A 26,635-nucleotide genomic window follows, 5' to 3' on the forward strand; every position below is an offset into this window, starting at 1 on the left:
ACAAATGCTTTTAAAGCATTTGTTTATTCCGTTCCGATACAAAATCGTGCAAAACTCTATAAGATACAAGATGCTTGCAACGAATTTAGAAATAACTGGAATTTGTGCAAGAATTCGGCGTTCTCTAAGCAAAAGGGCAAATGTATGCTTAGAGACTAATGGTCATCAACATTGAGCATCTTTTGTAACTATCCACTTTTGATGCTTGTTCTTTTGTTTTAGATTCGTTCCATCGTAAGAAATAGTTTGTTTTTAAAACCTTTTAAATTAAATTTTGTTTCAACTTGATTTTTTGCTTCTTTTCCCAAACTTTTTTAACGAATTGTATGCCGCATTTATTGAAACAAATAATTTATAAAATTAATTAAGGTACCTATTAATTTAGCTTTCATGGCGTAAAAAACGAAAAATTTTCAAATCGTTTTTTCTAGAAAACCTAAAGTACCTCTAGAGTACCTTTTAGTACTAGATTACCTAAAAATTTAATATTCTAGTATAATAAATGCTTAAAAGTTAAAAACAAAAAAGTTATGCGTTAGAGTAACCGTTGACCTTGTAATATATTATGTTAAAGGTAAAAAAGAAGAAGACCGATGACAGACAGATGTCATCCGGTACCGGCATTCCGGCCAGGGTCATGTAACTTGTAACTTGTAGCTTCTTGATTGCTATAATAAAGATTCTGTATGAACTTCTTGTTTAATATATATATGACCAAAGGAATCAAAACATGGTGTCAGGTGTGAAGGCTGCTAGTTTGCCCGAATTTTGAGTACGTAGAAGTGTTAATTAAGTTTGAAACCACGAGGAAAGAGTGAGGTTAGAAGCCCGTCAATCCAAAGATTTTCTGGTTGTTAGAGATTTTAACAATAATAATGGAATTTAAACCGCCTAGTCCATTATTTGAGCATCAAAGTCCAGCTAGTTATTGGCTTTTATGGAAACAGAAGTTTAGAATTTACCTTACCGCAAGTGGGAAGAGTGCTTCAACAGAAGAAGTGAAAATTGCAAATCTTTTAAATTTCATAGGAGATGAGGGTGTTGATATTTATAATACATTTACAGAAGACCTCTCGATAGGCTACAGGCTAACAGGCTACTCTCGATAAATTAATAGGTAATGAACAATCTATAGACCAGTACCTGACTGACTTAAAGAAACAAGCAAGATTATGCGAATTTAAATACACTAAAGCAACCTATGGTGAGTCCTATGAAGATAGAATGATACGTGATCAGCTAATCATTGGGCTAAAATGTAATGAAAGTCAACTTAGACTCCTTAGAGAACAGGCTCTTACTACTGAAAAAATCCTTGAATATTGTAAGAGTATTGAGTTAAGCAAAGAGCATATTAAAGTTATTACCAAAGAAGAAGATGTTAACTTTGTCAAGCAGTACAAACCATTGAAAAAATTATTGTGTAAGAAGTGCTGTTATGAACATTTTCCTAACAGATGTCCTGCTTTTAACAAGACTTGTGCTAGTTGTCAAGTTAAAGGTCATTTTGCAAAAGCTTGTCCTAATAGAAGTGAAGAAACATGTGAAGGTAGTAGTAAGAAGAACGCTGATCCACCTAGAGGAGAAAGAACTGTTAATACAGTCCAGGAGGAAGAAAATAAAGACAATTTGATATATGTATATGAGTGTCATTCCAAGAGTAAAAATTCATGGTATGAAACATTGATGGTAACTGGAAAAGAGGTAAAATTTAAATTAGATTCAGGTGCTGATATTAGCATTCTACCTAAGTATATTTTTGATTTTCTATCAAGTAAGTTGCTACTTAATAAAACATTAACAACCCCAGTTGCTTATGGTAATTTTAAATTTAAACCAGTAGGTGAAGTTTTTTTGGAATGCCGGTATAAAAATAGCTCCTGTAAATTAAAGTTTCTGATTGTTGATTTTAATGCTGAACCAATATTAGGCCTTAGCGATTGTATTAAATTTGACCTAATAAAAAGAGTAAATGCCATAGAAACCACCTTGCCAACTAAAAAAGAAGATATTTTGATAATGTTTAAAACGATATTTCAAGGGCTAGGTACAATGCCAGGATATTGTAATATTGAACTTTCAGATGATGCTAAGCCAGTTATTCAGTATAGTAGAAAAATTCCATTGTCAATGCATGATAAACTAAAGGAGACACTAGATAGTTTGGAGGAAGACAAAGTTATTGAGAAAGTAGAGTATCCAACTGAATGGGTAAACAATTTGTTGATAGTAGAGAAAAAACCTTCAAATAAACTAAGGTTATGTATAGATCCCAAGCCACTTAATAAGTTTATTCGTAGAGAACATTTTGCTATACCAACATGTAATGATATAGTAAGTAGACTTTCAGGAAAAAACATATTTAGTGTTATAGATATGAAAAACGGGTTTTGGCAAATTGAATTAAATAAAAAAAGCTCAGATTTATGTACTTTTAGCACACCTTTTGGAAGGTACAAATTCAATCGCCTTCCGTTCGGAATTTGCTCTGCACCAGAGATTTTCCAACGGAAGAACTTTGAAATGTTTGGTGTCATTGATAATGTTGATATATATTTTGACGTTATTATTATATCGGGTAGAGATGAACTTGAACATGACATTGCTCTTAAAAAGTATTTCAAACTGCTATTGATAACAATATAAAATTTAACTGGGGAAAATGTCAATACAAATTAGTTGAGGTATCATTTATGGGACATATCTTATCAGGAAAAGGTGTTAAACCAGATTTTAAAAATATAGAAGCAGTAATGTCTTTAGAATCACCTAAAAATAGGTCAGAAGTTCTTAGAATACTTGGTATGGTAAAGTTTTTTTCGAAATTTATTCCTAATTTATCAGCTATAACTTCAAATTTAAGAAATTTAACCAGGAAAGATGTACATTTTTCTTGGAGTAGTGATCATGAATCTGAATTAAATCAATTGAAGTTTCTTATAACTAATTCACCAACTTTGAGGATATTTGACCATACAAAAGAAATAATAATACAGTGTGATGCATCTGGGGAAAGGCTAGGGTGTTGTCTTATTCAAGAAGGGCATCCAGTTTCTTTTGCATCCCGCTGTCTTATTCACGCTGAGAAAAGGTATGCACAGATAGAAAAGGAATTACTTGCAGTTGTTTTTGCAGTAGAAAAATTTCATTATTTTATTTATGGGTATAAAACAGTGGTTCAGAGTGATCACAAACCTTTGATATCAGTTATTGAGAAAGATCTTAATAAAGTCAGTGCTAGATTGCAAAGAATGTTACTTAAATTATTAAAGAATGATATCAACCTTGTTTATTTTGCCAGGTAGGGACATGGTAATTGCAGTCACTTTATCTAGGTCATATTTAAAAACAGAAGTTGAGGATGATCCAGAAATGGAATATGCCATTCATGCCATATCTAAGGATATTCCTATGAGTGAGAATAAGAAAATAATATTTCAAAGAGAAATTGATAATGATGAAACATTAAGAAAAATAAAAGGATACTGTATTGAATCTTGTCCTGTTAGTGATAAAAATTTAAACAAGGAATTAAAGTTTTACTATAAATTAAGAGAAAAGATTTATTTATCTAATAATTTATTATTTTTGGAATATAAAGTTATTGTTCCAAATTCACTAAGGAAAGAAATGTTGGAATTGGTTCATAAAGCACATTTTGGTATTTCAAAAACTAAAGCCAAAGCTAGACAATTACTATATTAGCCCTATTTAAGTAGAGATATAGAGGATATGATTTCAAAGTGTAAAAAATGTCAAATATTTCAAAGATCTAATCAAAAAGAGCCATTAATTAATCATTTAATACCTTGTAGACCGTGGCAATATTGTTTTCAGATTTCTTTCAATACGATAATAAGAACTATTTACTGATTGTGGATTCCTACTCGAAGTGGTTGGAAGTAACTGAAACTAAAGGTAAAACATCTCAAGAGGTAATTAATTTTTGCAAAGAAAAATTTGTTCAATTCGGTATCCCGGAAAAATTTTATGCAGATAATATGCCATATAATTCTGAGAATTTTAAAAAGTTTGCTCAAGATTAGGATTTTGAAGTTATTTTTAGCAGTCCGTACCATTCCCAATTAAACGGACTTGCTGAAAAATATGTAGGAATAAGTAAACAAATGTTACAAAAGTCTGAATCTACTAAAGATTTGCCTATTCTACTTATGGAATACCGTAACACCCCATTAACAAATCTAGACTATTCTCCATCCCAACTATTTTTGCACAGGATGTTAAAAACTTGGATACCTATGTCTAATGAAAATCTAATTCCAAAAGTTTTAGATTCCAGTATTATACAGGAAAAATTGAAACAATCAAAATGTTCAAAAAAAATATTTTGACCGAAATGCAAAAGAATTAGATAAACTTAATAAAGGGGATAACATTTTAATTCAGAAAGGAAAAGTATGGGAAAGGGGTGTAATAAGAGACATAGTTAATGATATGTCTTATATTGTTCAGGATTCAAAAGGTACAGAATGTAGACGGAATAGAAAGTTTCTAAATAAAACAAATTTATCGTGTAACAAAGACTTTTTATTATATGATCTTCATTTGAATTTATTTAAAAATGAAAATATCTTGCTTGACAATAACGAAGTACACAATGTTAGTACCCCAACTGGTCATGGTAGATATGATATCCCAACTGAATCTGATATTAAAATTGTGAGTCAGAATGATAGTGATATCTGTGAAAATCATAGTGAACATGAAGGTCTTACTGATATTGAGATTGAGATGTTTGAAAATGTTAATTTAAATAATGACGTTATTGTTGATTTACCTAGATTTAAAAATAACACTTGCATTTCAGATAACCTACTGAATGTAAGAGATGAGGAGGAAGGTAACATTCTCATTAAAACAAATAAGAGATCTCACAAGCCTCCTACATATTTAAAGGACTATGTGTTAAATTGAAATTGTGGCTACTTATTTGTATTTGTATTTTAGTTGAATTCGTATTTTAGTTTTGTACTATCTAAAAAAAAAAAGGAACGTGTAATATATTAGGTTAAAGGTAAAAAAGAAGAAGACCGATGACAGACAGATGTCATCCGGTACCGGCATTCCGACCAGGGTCATGTAACTTGTAACTTGTAGCTTCTTGATTGCTATAATAAAGATTCTGTATGAACTTCTTGTTTAATATATATATATATATATATATATATATATATATATATATATATATATATATATATGACCAAAGGAATCAAAACAGACCTACCCAAAACGGATGCCTGTGACCGGTACTAGAAATTCGCAATTAATGGAATCAATTTAACTCTAGATGTTAAATAATCGTACCAATTTTCGTTTTTCTAACTAGAAGCATTTTCAGACTAGGAGAGTTGGGTTTTGTCAGGAGAGTTTCTGGACACCCTGTATAACTACAATAAATAGTAATAAAAATTTTACTTCAATATTTTGCCACTTTTTAGTATTTCCTACTCTATTATCAATATCTTATCAGATTTAATTTTGTTTATAATTTTTCTAAGGCTGAATAATTTATGTGTCTTGGCATTCATCCTCGTTCTTGTTAATTATTTTTATCCGCGTGTCTACTGAATAGAAATGTAGTCCTACAATTTTGTTTATTTAGTTATGTCTCTATCTCCGCATAATAATATCTTCTAAATTTCTCCTTTTGATTATATTCCACTTTCAGTTTTATATGATATTTGGATGAATATTTTTGTGCGGAGATATGTAATTTCACTATCACCTCGAAATTTTCAGACAAATGTCAAATTTCTTTTAAAATTTAGATATAACAATACTGTGAGTATTCTAAATAATTAACTAAAATATGGGTAACAATTTTCTACCCAGAAACTAATTTGTTAGTTTATCTATTTAGTTGGGTTAGTAACCTAACCTAACCTAACCTTGTTTTTTTGTGTTTTTTAGATCCAGACCCGTTGTTTTTATCGACAGCTATGTTCAATTTCTCAGTGTCGACAAGAAAATAGATCTCAAACAGAAGAATTGTAAGTTGCCAAATGGCCAGGAAAGCACTTGCACCTTTATAGACTTTTGCATCAAATATTACGGCAAGGGAATTCCAGACAAAATTAGTGAGTATATTAAGCATATTTAAATATGTAATATGACTAGTATTTTTTTAACTAAACAATTAAAGCCATCATGGACAAAATGAGAGAAAGCATAAGCGAGAGATCTAAAAAATGGGTAAACTTTAAAGCCTTTTGCACTATTCGAATAACAAGCATAAAAGAGTTTACTCTCCAGATTCACAAGCAAGAGATGAATATTCGCTTATAATAAACGACTTTCTTTCACTATAATATTTTATTTTCCGATGAAGCAACGTTCACAACAAATGGAATCATTTCATCCCAAAACTATCACTATTGGGCTAGTGAAAGTAATTACAGAGTTTAATGCGATAGTTCAATTTGTTAAAAATATAAAGGTTTAGGCTGTCTTTTCTGACTGAGATGTCAGGAAGTCAATTTGGATTTACTGGACAGCCTTTTAATACCGGAATTAGATGACCCTGCCTTGGAACAAAGGCGTCAAATGTATTTTCAGCATGATGACTTGTCGTCACATTAGACTTTGTTGATAAAAGAATGGCTGGATGAATATTTTCCTGAACAATGAATAGGACAGTATGGATCAATTATTTTTCCTGATTATCCCACGATTTAATAATTTTGGATTTTTTTATGGGCTACCTAAAACAGAAAGTTTATGAAACCAATGATAATGTGTTTTGAAATTTTCAAGGAATGTCGAATAGTTTTTTTTTATTCTTAGCTTTCCTGCATTGTTTTTTTCTCAGATTTAGCCTTACGGTTCTCACTCCCTCAAAGGGGAAATTCACTCATCCCAGATACGTACGGTATCAAAAGGATTGAGCTCTGGTGGGACTCTTTCCGTGTTATCGAGCCCTAGGTGACTTGGTATGCTGGAGGATCTCCCAAAACTTTTCGCTCACATCTGGACGTTGAGAGTATTACAGCTTTCTGCATTATTATTATTATTGTTATTGATTATAGTTAAAATTTATTGTTATATAATACTTGTAAATATTATTGCTAATAAAATATTATACAAATAGTTTTGTCAAAAATGACATTTTTCGCTAAAAATAAAAATATAAAAGTTTCTCGTCTTGGGCACCTCATCCGTGGATACACTGTATATACAAAAAACAAAAAACGATAGAAGATGTGAGCACAGAGAGATCTAAACCATGCAGAATGTTGTGATGATATGTAGACAAGTACAGTGAGAAAATATAATGATATCAAAACGATAGAATGGCAGTTTTACAGAAACTACTCCAAGGAAACACGAAACACGAAATGAACTAGTATTACCTTTTTGGTAATGATAAGGAACCCTATTACAAAGCCACATTTGGCTCCCAAATTAAAAAAAAATACCTAAAAACTTAAAAACTATTAATAGAAAACGATGTTTGTCTAGATAACATCATGTTCCTCACAGTATTTATGATATTACTAGAATATCTAGACATCTGGATATCTGGGTGTTTCATGCTTTAATAGAAAATGATCTGTTGCTGTGGCATAATTAGCAGTTACAACAAATTTATAACAATGTTGGAATATTTAAATATTATGTTTATATGGGATTAAGCCACAATTATTAATGGCAATGAATAATTAACCAGTGTTTGACGTCTCGAGTTCCACTCCGGAAATCGTTCTCAAAAGAGATTATTATAAAAAGTTCTTCGAAAACGTCTAATTTGTTATTAAGTTGTATGTCATTTCAAAACTGACATACTTGGCCTCCATCTTGTAGGCAGCAGCATGTAAATAGCTAAAAAAACTCTGAGGGTGGTGTTTTTACATTAGCAATATCAAATTCTGACTGTTTTGTGCGTTTTTGTGTTATATATTATTTGTGTAAACTTGTGTTTTGTGTTATGTGTGGCATATGTATTGTGTATAAGATGTTTTTCGACCTCCTGTTACTCCGTTATTGTTGGTATATTCTTGTTATTCTTCTTTTAGTATTGGCAACTAAAGCCTGCTACATTCTGCTGATGGGTTTGCTACACATTTTTCTTCGTTAAGTTTTTTTCACGTTTCTTTCTTTCATAATTATTGATGCATCTTTCCATTGTAGTTTGTGTTTGTTGTCCCAGGCATGTTTGCATATCTGGGATTTCTCAAAATCTCTGTTCTTGATATATATTTCATGCTGATTCATCCTGACACTTAGTGGTCTTGCGGTTTCTCCCACTTAGAAGTTGTTGTATTCACAGGGTATTTTATATATGCAGTTTTTTTATGTCTTGCGTGTTGTTGGACTTAGTTTTGGACAGGATAGATTGCAGTGTGTTGTTGTTTTGAATGTTGTTGTGATGTTGTACATGTTTCCTATACTCTTCAGTTTAGTCCTTTACATAATATTTAAACCATACCAGACTATGGTATATCATATTATGGTATCTTAAAAGGTTTTTTTCTTCCTGAAATGCATTTTCATTTGAGCAGGTGCTTCGGGCTCTATCATATAGGGAGATGATAATTCCTTTTTTGATATTTACGTTCTCACTGGAGTGGAAATTTAAATATCTGTTGGTGTGGATTGGTTTTCTGTATACTTTGGTTGCATATCCTGTGTCTCTAGCACGTTCGGAAAAGGAACACAGGATACAACGAACACAGAACAGCGACAAGTCTGGGACAACGAACACAGACCAAGCGGAAAGATGCATAAATAATAATGAAACAAACATACATAAAAAAGAAAAAAGTCAAAGAAACAGCCCTCACTCTTCTTAAAGAAGAAAAATGTGTAGCAAACTTATCAGCAGAATGTAGCAGGCTTTGGTTGTCAATACTAAAAGAAGAAGTCGAAGAAGAAGAATAGCGAAGTAGAATGGAGGCAGAAAAACAGCACCTACAATCTTATACACAAAACGTATGCAACACACAACACACAAAACGCAAATCTATGTTGCACAATTTACGTTACACAATCAAAATAATTACGATACAATTTACACAAATATATACCACAAAAAAACACATAAAACAGTCAAAATTTGATATTCCTAGGGTAAAAACACCACCCTCAGATTTTTTCAGCCGTTTATATGCTGCTGCCTACAAAATCGAGGCCAAGAATGTCTTTTTTGAAACTACATAAACTAATAACAAATAACTTTGGTTATACATTTTGCAGAATTTTTTAAATTAATCTTTTTTAAAAAGGATAGATAGTACCTTGCTAATGTTGGAATACCTTAATAAAGCATCTTGTAATGATATCTTGGAAATAAGCTTCAACAAAATAAAAATAATTATTAGACATTGGATTGAATTGGACAGCTAGACATGTTGATGAAGTGAAATAATTTACTATGAAACGACTCAAATATAAGTCAAAACTAGGTGAACATAAGTTTGCTTTTGATAATTTTTTTTCCTAATTTTCCTTTCTACCCTGAATGTATGTACAATTGTGTAATATTAATTTGTTTTCTAGATCTCGATGTTCAGTACATCTTGGATACAAAAGTAAACTCCCCTCGAATGGCCTTTAAAAATTTAGGAACAAGTACATTCAATCAAAGCATCTTACTTTACAAAGACGCCAAAGAAAATTGCAAACGCGAAGAAATCATCATGAAAAACGAGTTTAAAGATAAGCTTACAGCTTTAGAAGCAGAAGTTAAGTTTTCGATGCAGGAGGATGCCTCTTGGGACGGTTACAGAGATGCACGATCCAGGTTAACAGCGGTGTTAGATTTGAATAATCCACCTTCACGGTCCGATTCGATAACGATCCAAAAGAACTGCGGACCAGACGATGTTTGTATTCCTAACTTGCATGTAGAAGTTACATCGTAAGTATAATAACCATGTAATCTATCTATTAGACTAAAGCTTCATTTTATAACATATTCAGTTTTTTCAAATGCATAATTGGAATAAATCACAAATTGTAAAATAAACTCTTCATTATTAATAACCATTCTACTTATAGATGGCTAGGCTTTAAAATAACAAAATATATTCACAACTGTTCGCAACTGAACTTGAAGCTCGAAACGTTAATAATTGAAGAGTTCATTGCTAACGTTTATTTGAAATTAACAAACTTCTCATTAATTTCAAAGACATATTTGAAAAACAAGTATTATTTGTGTATACAATATATTTTCAAATTAATCTATAAAAATTTTTATGTACGATTCGTCATTCAATTGTAAGAAGAAAGTTCCGATAAAAATGTGACTATAAGTTTTGTCGTATTGGAATAAATGGTGTTGCATTTTTTATAATAAACGACCTCTAAGTGCAATTTATTGCTGACGCCACCACTGCTTTCCAAAATTAATAAAAATTAACAAATATCTGTAGTAACATAAATTATGACATACAATTAGTTCATTTCTGATCAAATGTTCAAAATGTATACCTGTTGTTACAATTTAACCTTTCAGTCGATGTGTAATGAATTGGCGAATCCGTTAGAAATAGCTAGAGGTGTTCTAGAAATATTACAAGCTTCTATGATGCGATTTTGAAGATGTAAATTTACCATTTATATAAACCAGCGCTTTTAGATATCCCCGGTTACTTCAATTCAAATAATAATTGTGTTCAAGTGAAAGTTCTATACTGGAAAAATGTTTAAAAATTCTCGCGTCCTATTACTGCATAACGTAGAGGAGCATCCTCGTGCTTGCAGCACAACCTTAAAATCCAGTTACCGCAGTATCTACTTTCGAAAATCCTTATATCTAGATTCACAATTTAACCACAATAATTCAGTCATAATAGAAATCAACTGAAAAATATATTTTAAAAATAGAGCCCATTTCGGAATAACAGAGCTTTTAACTAGAAGTATAATCTAAAAGTGGGAGCTGGCTGTATACCATAGTAGTTAAAAAACTTTTACATCGAAATGAAAGCTTCTTGTTTTGTGTCTTCTTCTATTGTTTTTGTTGTAATTGGTATATATTTAATTAAAAACTTAAAAGTAGGATATCCAAATGGATTACAAGAGGTGATTTTTTGTTCAGAAGGAACGTTTTTGGACTTATCAATCTCTTTAGTGAACTTTGAAGTACTTGCGCTAATAACCGTAACACCAAGGGTTTAATTCGAATATATATATATATATATATATATATATATATATATATATATATATACAGGGTGGTCCTTAAGTAATTGTACATAAAGAAACAGTAGATTCTACACTTTAAAATATTAGGATTTAAGCCAAACTGCTTCAATAAAATGTTGATATTAAGAAAGATGCAGGGTGTTAAAGTGCAAAATTAAAATTTTATTTTTCGCTATAACTTTCATGTTTGTGAACATTTATGCACAAAAATTTAAAACTGGGTACTTTTAAATATGAGAAATTATAATTTGATGCACACTTTGATGTAGCTGATAGAGGGCGCCACATATGCCACATATGTGGCATAAATTTGCACTTAACTTTGTTGCTCCTTGAGTTACCTGTATTTTTGATAAAAAATATTAAAGATACATTATTTTAACAAAAAAAAAGGTATACTTGTTAATAACTTCAAAATTCAACAGTTTTCGAGATAATCGCATTTTCCAAATCAGCTGCATAATTCCGATTTAAGACAATTACTCCAGGCAACGAAGGAAAAATAAACAAAAACATTAATAAATCTAAAATTTGATATAAAATACCTTTAACTAAAGTTAATAGTTAACGAAATATTAAATAAAATAAATATATCAGCAGGGTAATTAATAATAGGATTTGACAAAAAACAGAATAAGATTTTACATCAAACATTTTACGTTTTATGTTAAATTAAAGTCATAATCAAAACATTTTGTTTACAAACCAAATTAAGAAATAGTAAAACTAAATAACATAACTTTTTGTCAAAGTAAGTTTCGATATGTTCACCATTTTCTTTAATTCATTGTCAATATATTCTATAAAAGATCGTCTCATATTAAATAGCATCATTGGTTCTAAAGAAACTGCTACAGTATTTATTTCTTCCCATAGTTGGTTGCGAATGTTTATGGGATTCTTATAGACACGTTGTTTTAATACGGCTCATACACCAAAATCAAGCGGATTAAATTCTGGGCTACGTGTTAGCTATAATGTATATTATAGCTATAGGTATATTATGGAACTACATCTTATTTGTCACAGAGGTTAAATAATATATTAAACTGTGATGTATCTCATTCATTGGTTACTTATATACACACCTAATAACCTATCGATGACATTACTTATTTATATGATTACGTTACAGCTTACGAGCAACTATAATTACATCTCCAACAAATGGACTATTATGATTAACTAACAAACTTATACTATGCTGAACTAAATTGCCAGTGTGTTTACTATATTTATAACAATATCGGTTATTAGGCCAATGATGATGTTTTGTAAAAATGCTGAGTCTTTAAAGTTAGATTTGTAACAAAAGTATTATGAAACAAGACACATAATATGCGTTATTCAATACCTGGGCTTTATTTTCTAATTGTCCTAATAAAAATGGGTAAACAATTAACGTAATGAATAATAAGTATTCTTTTGAGATTTTTTTATAAATTAAATAATTATATCAATATCTCACCACATTGCCAAGGAATATGACTGCCACGACCAATCCAACGTTCAGAAAAGTTACAGAGTAAAAAAGTTATGCTCAAATCTATGCTACACATGTGGAGAATGTGGCGCCCTCTATCAGTTACATTAAAGTATGTATAAAATTATAATTTATCCTACTTAAAAGTTAAAAGCATCCAATAGGGATGTTCACTAATTTTTAAATATAGTTAAATTCAATTAAATTCAATAGATTATAAAATATATAAAAATATAGTAAAGATGAAATTGTTTAAAAATATATATTTTTTAAGATAAATCAATTCTTAATTTTAATTTTGATGGAGGCTAGAATTACGGCTCCTCGCAGCGAGGCTACGGTGTGTGATGTCAGCAGTCGTATCGACAACTTGTTGTGTATACGTATTTACGAAGTGTAACCAGTTCTTTAAGTATTTATACAGTGATAATGAAGCCAAATAAGTGGTGTTTGCTACAAAGAGAGGGAAAAACTAGAAAAGGCAGTTATTATGCCACTGGAATTATGGAAGGAATCAACACTATGTTCATTTTTAAAACTTTACAGGAGAGCAGTTTTAAACTTTTTTTCCCCAAAAAGTATTATTGCTGCAGCTATTTATTGAGATATCGAAACAATATTTTAATAGAACATTCTGTTTATTGTTATTTACATAATACATTTGTTATAATTAAAAACAAATTTGTTCCTGTGTTTTTTAACCCTTTTAACGGACATGGTGTTGTATCCATCTAATAAAGTTATTGTACTGTAAGAATTAGTATGGCGTATTCAATAAAAACTACAATCCTATTTGACTTTTACTGATAAAATTTATTTAACCATACAATTTACCTTTACAAATACAAATAATACATCTATGTATTTAACCAAAATGGCATTTTAGGTACAAACCACTCAGTCATCCTCAAGTAAGTCTCCTTCTGGATAGTCACTATTAGTATTACTAATAGGTATGCTTTAAGTTTTGATAAAAATCATGGCAAAATGTAGGAACATATGACAGTAATGCCAATAGATCATTCATTATACTTTTGTTGTGATGTAGGTAAGTATTGGACTTTGTGATACCAGTTGCAAATCTTTTGGCAATGTAAGGTGTCGCTTTCGAAACCTAACAAGGTCAATCTCCTGGTTTTCGTCATGAAAATTACTTTTTAAAAACAGAGTTCCAATGCTGTTTTATTTAACTTGCAGTTAAACACAGTTTGACAGAAGAACTTGTTGTTTGTTAATGTCTCTTTTCTATTAATCAAAGGCGGATTTTAAGATGTTTTGACATCATACAAAGACCTTAAATTTTTAAAATCTTCTAGTTCCATATTATGTACGGTATATTTCATTGCGGTTTGTCTGACTAACTGCTGCCAGTCCCAGGGCGTGTAAATAGAAATGTTAAGTTTTTTCTCTTTCGCTCTAGCAGCGCATGGACAGTGTTCACCTCCATGTGGGTATTACTCTTTAGTAGAAACTTCTGGATGATAATTTTTACTTTTTAAACAAGTATTAATCCTAACATTTTTATTCTGGCCGTAACATTTGTAAGACCAGAGTATGATTTCTTCTATGTTACTGTCAGGAATGACGGTATCTGCCCATTTTAGTAATGCAGATCTTATTTCATTTCCACTACGAATAGTTTATCAGAACTTTTGTCTATATCAGACTGGTCTTCGTTATCAAAACTCAAGGCATCTCTAATAATATGTTCTTCATTTAAAACATCATTGCTTGGTGTATTATTTGATTCTGAAATTAAACAAGGCGTATAATATTGGTTGTAAAAGATTTAATAATATTGCTAGTCTAAGGTTGGTATCAAATCACTACATTACCCTTTTGAGGTTATGCTTTTTAATAATTTAAAAATAATGAGCAAAAAGGTAGCTTACCTGCAAATGCAGTAGAAGAATTCGCAGAACTTTTTAGTAGGTACTTCAAGAATCTTTCTCCTACGAGAATTATGGTTCATTGTTCTTATTATTAGTAACAAACCACTGTAAACATACCATAAATGGCAAAAGTATTATTAGATCACTAACAGTCTACCTCTCGTCATAGAGATATGCGCGGTGGTAATTCACATGCTTAGAGGGACAAAACATTAAGTCCACATGGTGTTTTATCCCTCTAAGTAAAAATGGCCTTGGTGTTCTTTTAAAGGACACTTTCTTTATCAGAAAATGGTTTAGGACCTAGTGCTCTATTCCTTTAAATAAAGTTATAAAAGTTAATTATTAGTCTGTAAAAGTGTCAAAATTGAAAAAATGGACATAGTGTTGTATCCCTCCGAGGTACAGATATAAAAACCTGTGGTTTGACAATTTTAAGTGAATATGGTGTTAAATTGTTTGGAACTGTAATAAAAATCTTCTCAGAATAGTTTTTAGATGTATTTAGACACCCAACAAAACACCACTTATTTGGCTTCATTATCGGTGATTAAATACTTAAAGAACTGGTCACACTTCGTAAATACGTATACAAAACAAGTTGTCCATACGACTGCTGACGTCACACACTGTAGCCTCGCTGCGAGGAGCCGTTTTTCTAGCCTCCATCAGAATTGAAATTAAGCATTGATTTATCTTAAGACATATATATATTTTTAAATAATTTTATGTTTGCTATGTTTTTATATATGGTATAACCTATTGAATTTAACAATATTTAAAATGTTACGTTCCAAATTTAAAGTAGAAAGTCCCACCTCTATTTTATCAAAATTTAAATAATTCAGGACGTGTAAGAGCGGTTGCCTATAATATATTATAAGCAAGGTGGCGAAAATAAAATTAGTAATTTTTAAATAGGGGTAATGTCTGGCAAATTGTGCTGAAGTTAAGGGAACACGTCCTCTTTTTTGTGAAGAAACTAATTTAGATCGTTCTTTCTAGAGTTATCTTGGAAGAATTGGGATCATAAAATTGAAATTTTTGAATCTCGGTATTATTCGGTGACCTCCGTGTGTCAAGTTGTCAAGTGTTCGGAAAGACGACGGAAAGAAAGTGATTCCAGATTTGACGGTGTTACTGAAAGGTTGGGCTAGATTAAAAACGGCATTTTGTTTTTTTGCTTTTGCTGCTGTTCCATGTGGGATCTGGACTAGTCCGAACCGTGTGGATATTCAAGGGGATTTGCTGCCTTCGTGGAAGGGTTTTTTTGGAATATCCACAATTTCGCTAAAAAAAGCGGATCTACAGTACACGTGAATACCGGGAGTCGTATTTAGATCAAGAAATTAGCCTTAATCACGAGTCCAAATAGCCGGCTACGCTTCGGTCCAATTTGGGATATTTCAAACCCCTAATCTGGCTAAGAAGGGGTTGGTTGGTTTGTTTGTTTTTTTCTGCTTCTTCTTCTTCGTATTTTTCCGTCTGGCTGTAATTTTTAACTTTTCAACATTGTCACACAAGTCTATGTACAGCGACAAGCGTATGGGATTTTGGATTGAAGACACGCTGAACTATAACTGGAATTCCACGCGGTGAAGTATATGAAAATTCGAGGTATGGATCGATAATTAATTTTCAACGGAAGATTTAAGCGCCGTCTAATTTGGTTTGCGGAATACAATAGTTTTTTTAAAGATTATTTGCTGTTAGTTTTTATTTTCATATTTACAAATACTTTACAGATTTTTTTTAAAGATAATTTGCGGTTTATTTTATTAATTCAATATTTACACATACCTATTTTAATTTTGTAAACTGCGTCTAAGGGGGGGTTATATATTTGAGATTTATTTTTTTTATATTATTTTCTGCGCACGCACTTGAGCTCACGTGGTGTCCTATTTGCGTTAATTATTTTTTTTGGTTGGTATTGAACCGCACACCCCTTAGCGTCCGGTACTTTTGATACGTCTTACCTTTCATTTTGTTCTGTTAAATAGAAATAACTTATGAATTTTTGTTAGGCAAGTAGAAGCCGCATTTTTATATTATTTTTTTATTAAGCCTATGGTAAAGTTAAATAATATTGTAATATGTAGTATGTATGTATTTATTTTCAACTATTTTGGGAATCTATTTATTAAAATTGACTAAATTCTAATCTGACAATTTCATTTATTTTTTTTTATTTATTCAGGTTGTATACTGTTACTTAGTATTTTAGTAGTAAACCTATTGGTAAGTTGGTGGTTTATTGAATAGTAACGTAGGGAAGGCTGTGGGCCAATTTACCTGGCGCCCCTGATATAACTTCGGATTTTTTTTGTTTTGTGGACCGCACGACCATCTCCACTGTTTTGTCTAGCCGCGAGCCATTCCCAGACTGTCACCGTATAGTACTTTTCTTTCCGGGTGTACGTCTGATTTATATTTGGTACATTTTATAATTTTTTTTATATAGATTCGGTTTTGTACGCCACATATTTTTATATGAAAAATATGTGGCGTACAAAACCGAATCTATATAAAAAAAATTATAAAATGTACCAAATATAAATCAGACGTACACCCGGAAAGAAAAGTACTATACGGTGACAGTCTGGGAATGGCTCGCGGCTAGACAAAACAGTGGAGATGGTCGTGCGGTCCACAAAACAAAAAAAATCCGAAGTTATATCAGGGGCGCCAGGTAAATTGGCCCACAGCCTTCCCTACGTTACTATTCAATAAACCACCAACTTACCAATAGGTTTACTACTAAAATACTAAGTAACAGTATACAACCTGAATAAATAAAAAAAAATAAATGAAATTGTCAGATTAGAATTTAGTCAATTTTAATAAATAGATTCCCAAAATAGTTGAAAATAAATACATACATACTACATATTACAATATTATTTAACTTTACCATAGGCTTAATAAAAAAATAATATAAAAATGCGGCTTCTACTTGCCTAACAAAAATTCATAAGTTATTTCTATTTAACAGAACAAAATGAAAGGTAAGACGTATCAAAAGTACCGGACGCTAAGGGGTGTGCGGTTCAATACCAACCAAAAAAAATAATTAACGCAAATAGGACACCACGTGAGCTCAAGTGCGTGCGCAGAAAATAATATAAAAAAAATAAATCTCAAATATATAACCCCCCCTTAGACGCAGTTTACAAAATTAAAATAGGTATGTGTAAATATTGAATTAATAAAATAAACCGCAAATTATCTTTAAAAAAAATCTGTAAAGTATTTGTAAATATGAAAATAAAAACTAACAGCAAATAATCTTTAAAAAAACTATTGTATTCCGCAAACCAAATTAGACGGCGCTTAAATCTTCCGTTGAAAATTAATTATCGATCCATACCTCGAATTTTCATATACTTCACCGCGTGGAATTCCAGTTATAGTTCAGCGTGTCTTCAATCCAAAATCCCATACGCTTGTCGCTGTACATAGACTTGTGTGACAATGTTGAAAAGTTAAAAATTACAGCCAGACGGAAAAATACGAAGAAGAAGAAGCAGAAAAAAACAAACAAACCAACCAACCCCTTCTTAGCCAGATTAGGGGTTTGAAATATCCCAAATTGGACCGAAGCGTAGCCGGCTATTTGGACTCGTGATTAAGGCTAATTTCTTGATCTAAATACGACTCCCGGTATTCACGTGTACTGTAGATCCGCTTTTTTTAGCGAAATTGTGGATATTCCAAAAAAACCCTTCCACGAAGGCAGCAAATCCCCTTGAATATCCACACGGTTCGGACTAGTCCAGATCCCACATGGAACAGCAGCAAAAGCAAAAAAACAAAATGCCGTTTTTAATCTAGCCCAACCTTTCAGTAACACCGTCAAATCTGGAATCACTTTCTTTCCGTCGTCTTTCCGAACACTTGACAACTTGACACACGGAGGTCACCGAATAATACCGAGATTCAAAAATTTCAATTTTATGATCCCAATTCTTCCAAGATAACTCTAGAAAGAACGATCTAAATTAGTTTCTTCACAAAAAAGAGGACGTGTTCCCTTAACTTCAGCACAATTTGCCAGACATTACCCCTATTTAAAAATTACTAATTTTATTTTCGCCACCTTGCTTATAATATATTATAGGCAACCGCTCTTACACGTCCTGAATTATTTAAATTTTGATAAAATAGAGGTGGGACTTTCTACTTTAAATTTGGAACGTAACAACACCTCCCTTTCCCAGAGGAAAATTTACGAGGAAAAACTAGACGAAGAAAATTTTCCCTCGCGCTAGCGACGCACTACCTAAACTCCGAGCGAAGTCCACAACACAATCATCATCCACACCGTCTTCACCGTGCGCAAGTACTTGGACAACGAAAGACATACCAATCTCAAACCACACGCACAAAGCAACAACTTACTTACAACACTTACTCCACTTCCACACAACAGTCATCTCTCATCGTATGAGATCAAGTAGAATAGTTTCAAATTCCAACGTCAATCTGACAACACTGATTAGGTCGGTTACTGGATGTTGCCCTTATTCGCGACCTCCCAGCTCTGGGGCATCGCTAGTACTTCACTATACCTCGCATAACATGAGTCCATAAGAAACTCTCCACCATTCCACTCTTACTGATACTGCGAGGAACATCTACCGAAACAGTAGTGTAATTCCAATTGTTCATTAAAATAAAAATGAGATAGGTCTTTCAGAATTTAAATCCGTATACAACGAAATTTAGTGAATCATCCAAAACTAAGCTATTATCCAACAAGATTCACCAAAACATAATTATGTGGCTTCGAAAAAATCCCAATTAAATAGAATGGCTTACTAACATCAAAACAAATCCCAACGCCATATCATCGAAGACAACATATTTCTGACCAAACCTAAGTGACATTCAATTCCATAAATCAAAAGAAATTAAGGCTACCGCAACCCTACGACTTCGTATTGGCTACCTAACACAAAAAAAAACGAATCGGTTGACCATCCAAATACATCCTAAGAACAGATCATAGCCAACACTCAGTCATCCTTCACGGACACAACAAAAAAAATAAATACAACCAATTTCAAAAGACTAACTAAATTTACTTAGACTAGACAAAACTTTTGCTAGTCCGTTCTACTCCGACCTAAATCCTATCGGGATCACCAGTCGGGTTACTAATCCTTAAATCCTTAATATTCCAAATACCTTGATCCTTGCCATTTTCATCCTCTAAACTATATGTCCAGGGGGAAACTTTCTTCTTCACGAAGTAGGGTCCTATCCATCTAGGAGCTAACTTTTTCGTGAAATATTTAGCGGCATCTGACAACACAAAATTTCTCCGCCATACTGACTGATGGGGCTGAAATTCCTCTGGACGTCTCCGTAGATTATAGGTCTTCTCACACTTAGCCGAAGCTTTATCTAAACGTTTTCTAACATCAACAAATAATTCCTGGAGTCCACGCGATCGATTATATCCCATTTTAGCTACTTCGTCCTCCGGGTCTCCGAGTTTGTCCTTTCGGGAAAAATCTCGTCCATCCACTACCATCTTCCGACCGAAATTTATGAAGTAGGGATCTTGACCAGTCGACTCGTGGTATGCAGTGCGCGTAGCACATGCTAGTTTGGCCAAATTTTCATCCCACTTCCTATGGTTGTCAGCTATATAAGTTGCCATCATTGTTTTAAGGGTTCGGTTATAGCGTTCAGATGGATTGCACTGTGGATGATACAACGCATTATAACGAACTGAGACACCATAGGTTTCCATCATTTTCTTGAAAATACCCGAAGTATACTGGACACCATTATCACATAGTAACAGACGTGGAACTCCAAATACGAGAAAAACTTCTTCTTCTATTTTCTTAACGACATGCACGGCTTTTGAGGATCGCAACGGAAATACCAAAGAAAATTTACTAAACACATCCATTACCACTAAGATAAACTTATAGCCTTGAGTTGATCTTGGGAAAGGTCCCATAAGATCGGTTGCTACTATCTCCCATGGTTGAGTAGCTTTAGGTTGAGGAGTCATAAAGCCTTTGGGCTTACCTTGTTCCACCTTATGCATGGCACACAGTGAGCAACGTCCAACGTAACGAGATACATCACTCCGCAGTTTCGGCCAAAAATACTTCTCGTTAATACGCTTATAAGTTTTCAGGATCCCCATATGACCTGCTAAAGGACTATCATGACACAACTTCAGCACTTCCAATCGTTGACCCTTAGGAACGACTTCCTTCCAATTGTCCACTTCCTCGACCAAAAATCCATGACTGGGACGGATGTATTTATAAAGTTTGCCACCAGACATTCTCCACTGAGGATACTTCAAGGGATTAGACTCGATTTTTCTACAAAGTTTATCATACCAACTATCACCACTAGGAAGCGGTACAACCTCTTCAACCATATCAAGCACGGGAACTGACCGAGATAACAAATCGGGGACAACATGTTCTTTTCCTTTCCGATGCACAATCTTAAAGTCATATTGTTGCAATCTTACCGCCCATCGAGCTAATCTTCCAGTAGGATCCTTCAAATTTTGAAGCCATACGAGGGATGCGTGATCAGTCACGACCGTAAACGGAACACCCTCCAAATAAGGACGCAGTTTTTCGACTGCCCATAACACAGCTAAACATTCCCGTTCCGTCGTGGAAAAACTCCTTTCTTGATGCGTTAGTGATCTGCTCAGGAAACTAATTACTTCGTCACCATCCGGGCCTGGCTGCAATAACACGGCGCCCACTCCATATCCTGAGGCATCACATTGGACAACAAAAGGCAAATTGTAGTCAGGACAATTAAGTATCGGAGCAGAAACTAGACATTCTTTTATTTTCTGAAAAGATTCTTCACAACTCGGGGTCCAATTGAATTTTCTTCCTTTCTTCAATATCGCTGTAATTGGAGCTAGTAGTGTCGCAAAGGAAGGAATAAATCTTCGATACCAGGAAAATGTGCCTATGATGCTACGAACTTCCTTGACGGATGTGGGTGTTGGGATACGTAGCATAGCCTTGACCTTATCACCATCAACATGTAGTCCATTCCTATCAACCACATGACCCAAATACTTTAGTTCCGGTCTACAAAATTGACATTTATCCCAGCTAACGGTTAACTTAGCTTCTCTCAAGCGTCTAAAGACTTCCTCTAAGATCCTTACATGTTCTTCAATAGACTTTGTCACGATGACCACGTCATCCAAGTAAGTAAAAACATAGGGTTCCAACTCCGGACCGAGGACACGATCTATCAACCTCTGCCATGTAGCCGGGGCATTATGTAATCCAAAAGGCATTCTGCAAAACTGAAAAAGACCTCGACCAGGAACCGTAAAAGCAGTATAAGGCCTGGAAGCCTTAGCAACAGGTACCTGCCAATACGCCGACTTAATGTCTATGGTGGAAAGATAATGCGCGTTCTTTAATTTATTTAAAATATTAGAGATGTACGGTAATGGGTAGCCATCCCTCTCTGTTGCGGCATTAAGCTTTCGATAGTCTACGCAGAACCTCCATTTTGGTTCTTCACCTTCTGGAACCTTTTTCTTCACCAAGAGAATCGGGGACGACCAAGCACTATTCGATCGCTCCACTACTCCTTTCGCCAACATATCTTCTAGCTCTTTATCAATATGGCTTTGGATTACTGGGGATACAGGATAGTAACGTTGTTTTATGGGTGCAGATTTACAAACAATCACATGCTCAGTGACATCAGTACAACCAAGAGAAGTGCCCATTAGTTCACGACTTCTATTAATAACTTCATCCAATTGCGACTTCTCTGCATCGGTCAAAATAGTTTGACCTCGGAGATGATCCACTGAACCTACCATTGCTGGAGCGTCCGAAAAATACCATTCGTTATGCCTCAAATCTGGAACGATACCCATAACACGCCAAAAATCAGATCCTAAAATCAGAATGTGCGGTACGTCCAAAATAACTAATACTGGCAAGACACGCAAGCGATCCCTAACCATGAAAGGTACTAAACATTCCCCCAACGATTCACACATCTGACCATTCGCCACTCTACAAACGGTCTTCTTCGAAGTATCCACCTCTAAACCCAAGTTTTGTAAAAATTTCCAACCAGTTCTTCCTACAATGGTCTTTGAAGCACCAGAATCCAATAATCCCAAAATTTCCTTTCCTAAGACTTTAACTTTCAAATATGGACGTTCATCTCCTTCGGAATGATGTAAAATAAAGTCTAAAATAGGACGTAGGTTGGTCGAGTCAACGTCGGCAACACCTCTTCGACCAGTTAGGTGCGCTTCCTTCCGTTTCCCGAATTACACGAAGGACAAGTTCTGACTGTAAACCCTTCTTTCTTACACTTAAAACAGTGAACAGCCTCCTTCTTCATTAGACACCCTACTGCCTTATGGCCTGACTGATTACAACGATAACAGATTAAAGTCCTAAACTTTCCTCTAGCGGACTCCGATTCGGATGAAACAACAGGACCCTCACTAACACTACTACAACTTTCAGCATCCACACTGATATAAGCTAGGTCCTTTTCCAAAGTATTCATTTTCCTACTATTCGGTTCAACATAGTTCCTAATACAATCACGTCTTTCCTCCATACTGCGACATAGAACACGAAGTTCCTCCAAGGTAGCTGGCAAAGGATCACGTAATCTATCTTGATAGAACGGATGCAAATTCCTAATAACTATAGACAATTTAACTTCCTCTGGAACATGACAACGCAAGCGATTAAAGTAACTATTCATTATTGCCAAGTAAACTCCAATAGTCTCAGACGAATGCTGAGTTCTCCTCCGAAGCTCTTCAAAAAGCGCTTCCCCATGGTGAGCTGACAGGTACTCCCTACGAAACTCTTCAACTAATTCAGCCCAACTCCCTACACGTAGACGAACATCTTTATAAAACTGATAGGCTTTATCCGAAAATAAATCTATACCTGATTCCAAAAGTATACTATCTGGTACATGACGAGCGAGACTCAATTCATTCACCATCTCAAAAAATGCAGAAATAGACATACCCCTAGCAGAACCTGAAAACTTTTCTATTCCCCATTTATGAGGAAGTATCATCCCAGAAGAAAAACTAGAGACAGACCCTGAAAAAACATTATTACCAGCTTGTGACATCGCTCCAGGAGAAGAAGCATGAACTTGTCCTACCCCTGCCTGAAAAGACTGATTTAAAACCGAAATCACATCGAGCGCTACTGGTACCGAACCAGATCCGATTGGATGCTGCTTATCATGTAAATCCTGTGACAACTTCAAAATCTCAGCAAGAAAGTCTGACTTAACAACCTGGGCTGCGTCTGCATCATCACCTGTTGGCAATACCATAAGATCAATTCTCCCCAAGACATGGTTAATCTGTGTCCGCAATCTCAAGGACTCAGCACAAGTAGGAGTTCCGGCAAACTTTCCAACAGCCGTATTCAGCTCCGCAAGTTTAGTCTCGATTGCAGTTTTATCCTGTGAAAAGGTGAATGGGTGCTCAGGATATCTAAAGCTTTCATTTGCTGCCTCACGACTAAGTGCATCAGACAGACTAGACCTCATAGACTCAACAGTGCCAGTAGACACTCCACGAATTTTGAGTTCATATTCCAGTTCCTCTTTCCTTAAGTAGTTGGGTACAAGTTTTCGCACCATCTTGCCAAAGTTCAAAATTTAAAAAAAATGTATCAACCGAAAGGAGCAAATATTCAAACAAAATCAAGATATAAGTAAAAATATTAACACACAGGTACAGTTTACTTTATTAATGGGAGCAAACCAAAAGCAAAATAAAAGTAATAGTCGCTTTATTCAATCTATAAAATTTCACAAAAGATTTTCAAAATTTCATTGTTTCAGAACAAATTACAAGTCACAACATAATCTCAAAAAAAGATTTTACATTCCCTAACATAACTAAGTTAAACCACAATGTAGAATTTCGAAGTCCAACTTCTCAAAAAAATAAATTTGAACTCCAACTGAAATAGAAATATTTCAAAGTCCTAATATATCCATAATTCTTCTAAGTTCCACAACACCACTTCAAAGTATCTTCTTTTAAGTTCCATTTTTGGCTTCTTCCAACTTCACGTCACACAAAAAAAAAACTAGTAAGCACTTCTTGGCATACACTTCCACTAAACACGAAGTTCTAAGACTACTACTAAGTGCAAAACCAGTGGTAAAGTAAATAAATCAAAGTTAGTCAATTAAAGCCCAAACACGTTAGGTTAACTAATTAAAAGGAATCTACACAAGGGGTTGACAAAAAAAGGTTAATTAATTAAGGGCCCCACGTTGGGCGCCAAAATATGTGGCGTACAAAACCGAATCTATATAAAAAAAATTATAAAATGTACCAAATATAAATCAGACGTACACCCGGAAAGAAAAGTACTATACGGTGACAGTCTGGGAATGGCTCGCGGCTAGACAAAACAGTGGAGATGGTCGTGCGGTCCACAAAACAAAAAAAATCCGAAGTTATATCAGGGGCGCCAGGTAAATTGGCCCACAGCCTTCCCTACGTTACTATTCAATAAACCACCAACTTACCAATAGGTTTACTACTAAAATACTAAGTAACAGTATACAACCTGAATAAATAAAAAAAAATAAATGAAATTGTCAGATTAGAATTTAGTCAATTTTAATAAATAGATTCCCAAAATAGTTGAAAATAAATACATACATACTACATATTACAATATTATTTAACTTTACCATAGGCTTAATAAAAAAATAATATAAAAATGCGGCTTCTACTTGCCTAACAAAAATTCATAAGTTATTTCTATTTAACAGAACAAAATGAAAGGTAAGACGTATCAAAAGTACCGGACGCTAAGGGGTGTGCGGTTCAATACCAACCAAAAAAAATAATTAACGCAAATAGGACACCACGTGAGCTCAAGTGCGTGCGCAGAAAATAATATAAAAAAAATAAATCTCAAATATATAACCCCCCCCTTAGACGCAGTTTACAAAATTAAAATAGGTATGTGTAAATATTGAATTAATAAAATAAACCGCAAATTATCTTTAAAAAAAATCTGTAAAGTATTTGTAAATATGAAAATAAAAACTAACAGCAAATAATCTTTAAAAAAACTATTGTATTCCGCAAACCAAATTAGACGGCGCTTAAATCTTCCGTTGAAAATTAATTATCGATCCATACCTCGAATTTTCATATACTTCACCGCGTGGAATTCCAGTTATAGTTCAGCGTGTCTTCAATCCAAAATCCCATACGCTTGTCGCTGTACATAGACTTGTGTGACAATGTTGAAAAGTTAAAAATTACAGCCAGACGGAAAAATACGAAGAAGAAGAAGCAGAAAAAAACAAACAAACCAACCAACCCCTTCTTAGCCAGATTAGGGGTTTGAAATATCCCAAATTGGACCGAAGCGTAGCCGGCTATTTGGACTCGTGATTAAGGCTAATTTCTTGATCTAAATACGACTCCCGGTATTCACGTGTACTGTAGATCCGCTTTTTTTAGCGAAATTGTGGATATTCCAAAAAAACCCTTCCACGAAGGCAGCAAATCCCCTTGAATATCCACACGGTTCGGACTAGTCCAGATCCCACATGGAACAGCAGCAAAAGCAAAAAAACAAAATGCCGTTTTTAATCTAGCCCAACCTTTCAGTAACACCGTCAAATCTGGAATCACTTTCTTTCCGTCGTCTTTCCGAACACTTGACAACTTGACACACGGAGGTCACCGAATAATACCGAGATTCAAAAATTTCAATTTTATGATCCCAATTCTTCCAAGATAACTCTAGAAAGAACGATCTAAATTAGTTTCTTCACAAAAAAGAGGACGTGTTCCCTTAACTTCAGCACAATTTGCCAGACATTACCCCTATTTAAAAATTACTAATTTTATTTTCGCCACCTTGCTTATAATATATTATAGGCAACCGCTCTTACACGTCCTGAATTATTTAAATTTTGATAAAATAGAGGTGGGACTTTCTACTTTAAATTTGGAACGTAACAAAAAATTAGTGAACATCCCTATTATAAATTTTTGTCCAAAAATATTTACAAACGTAAAAGTTAT

The 26,635-nt window shown here is 33.7% G+C and overlaps 1 protein-coding gene across 3 annotated transcripts in view; it reads left to right on the top strand.

Moving 5' to 3' along the window:
- if (integrin subunit alpha inflated) overlaps positions 1 to 26,635 on the top strand; it is a 460,319-nt gene that overhangs the window by 377,252 nt on the left and 56,432 nt on the right. For all 3 annotated transcript variants that reach the window (XM_072526897.1, XM_072526899.1, XM_072526898.1), the window contains 2 exons: positions 5,932 to 6,098; positions 9,517 to 9,877. In XM_072526897.1, coding sequence (XP_072382998.1) covers positions 5,932 to 6,098; positions 9,517 to 9,877 — 528 coding nt within the window. The remainder of the gene's footprint in view (positions 1 to 5,931; positions 6,099 to 9,516; positions 9,878 to 26,635) is intronic.

This window comes from Diabrotica undecimpunctata, chromosome 3, assembly GCF_040954645.1.
Source record: "Diabrotica undecimpunctata isolate CICGRU chromosome 3, icDiaUnde3, whole genome shotgun sequence".
Classification (NCBI taxonomy): Eukaryota; Metazoa; Arthropoda; class Insecta; order Coleoptera; family Chrysomelidae; genus Diabrotica; species Diabrotica undecimpunctata.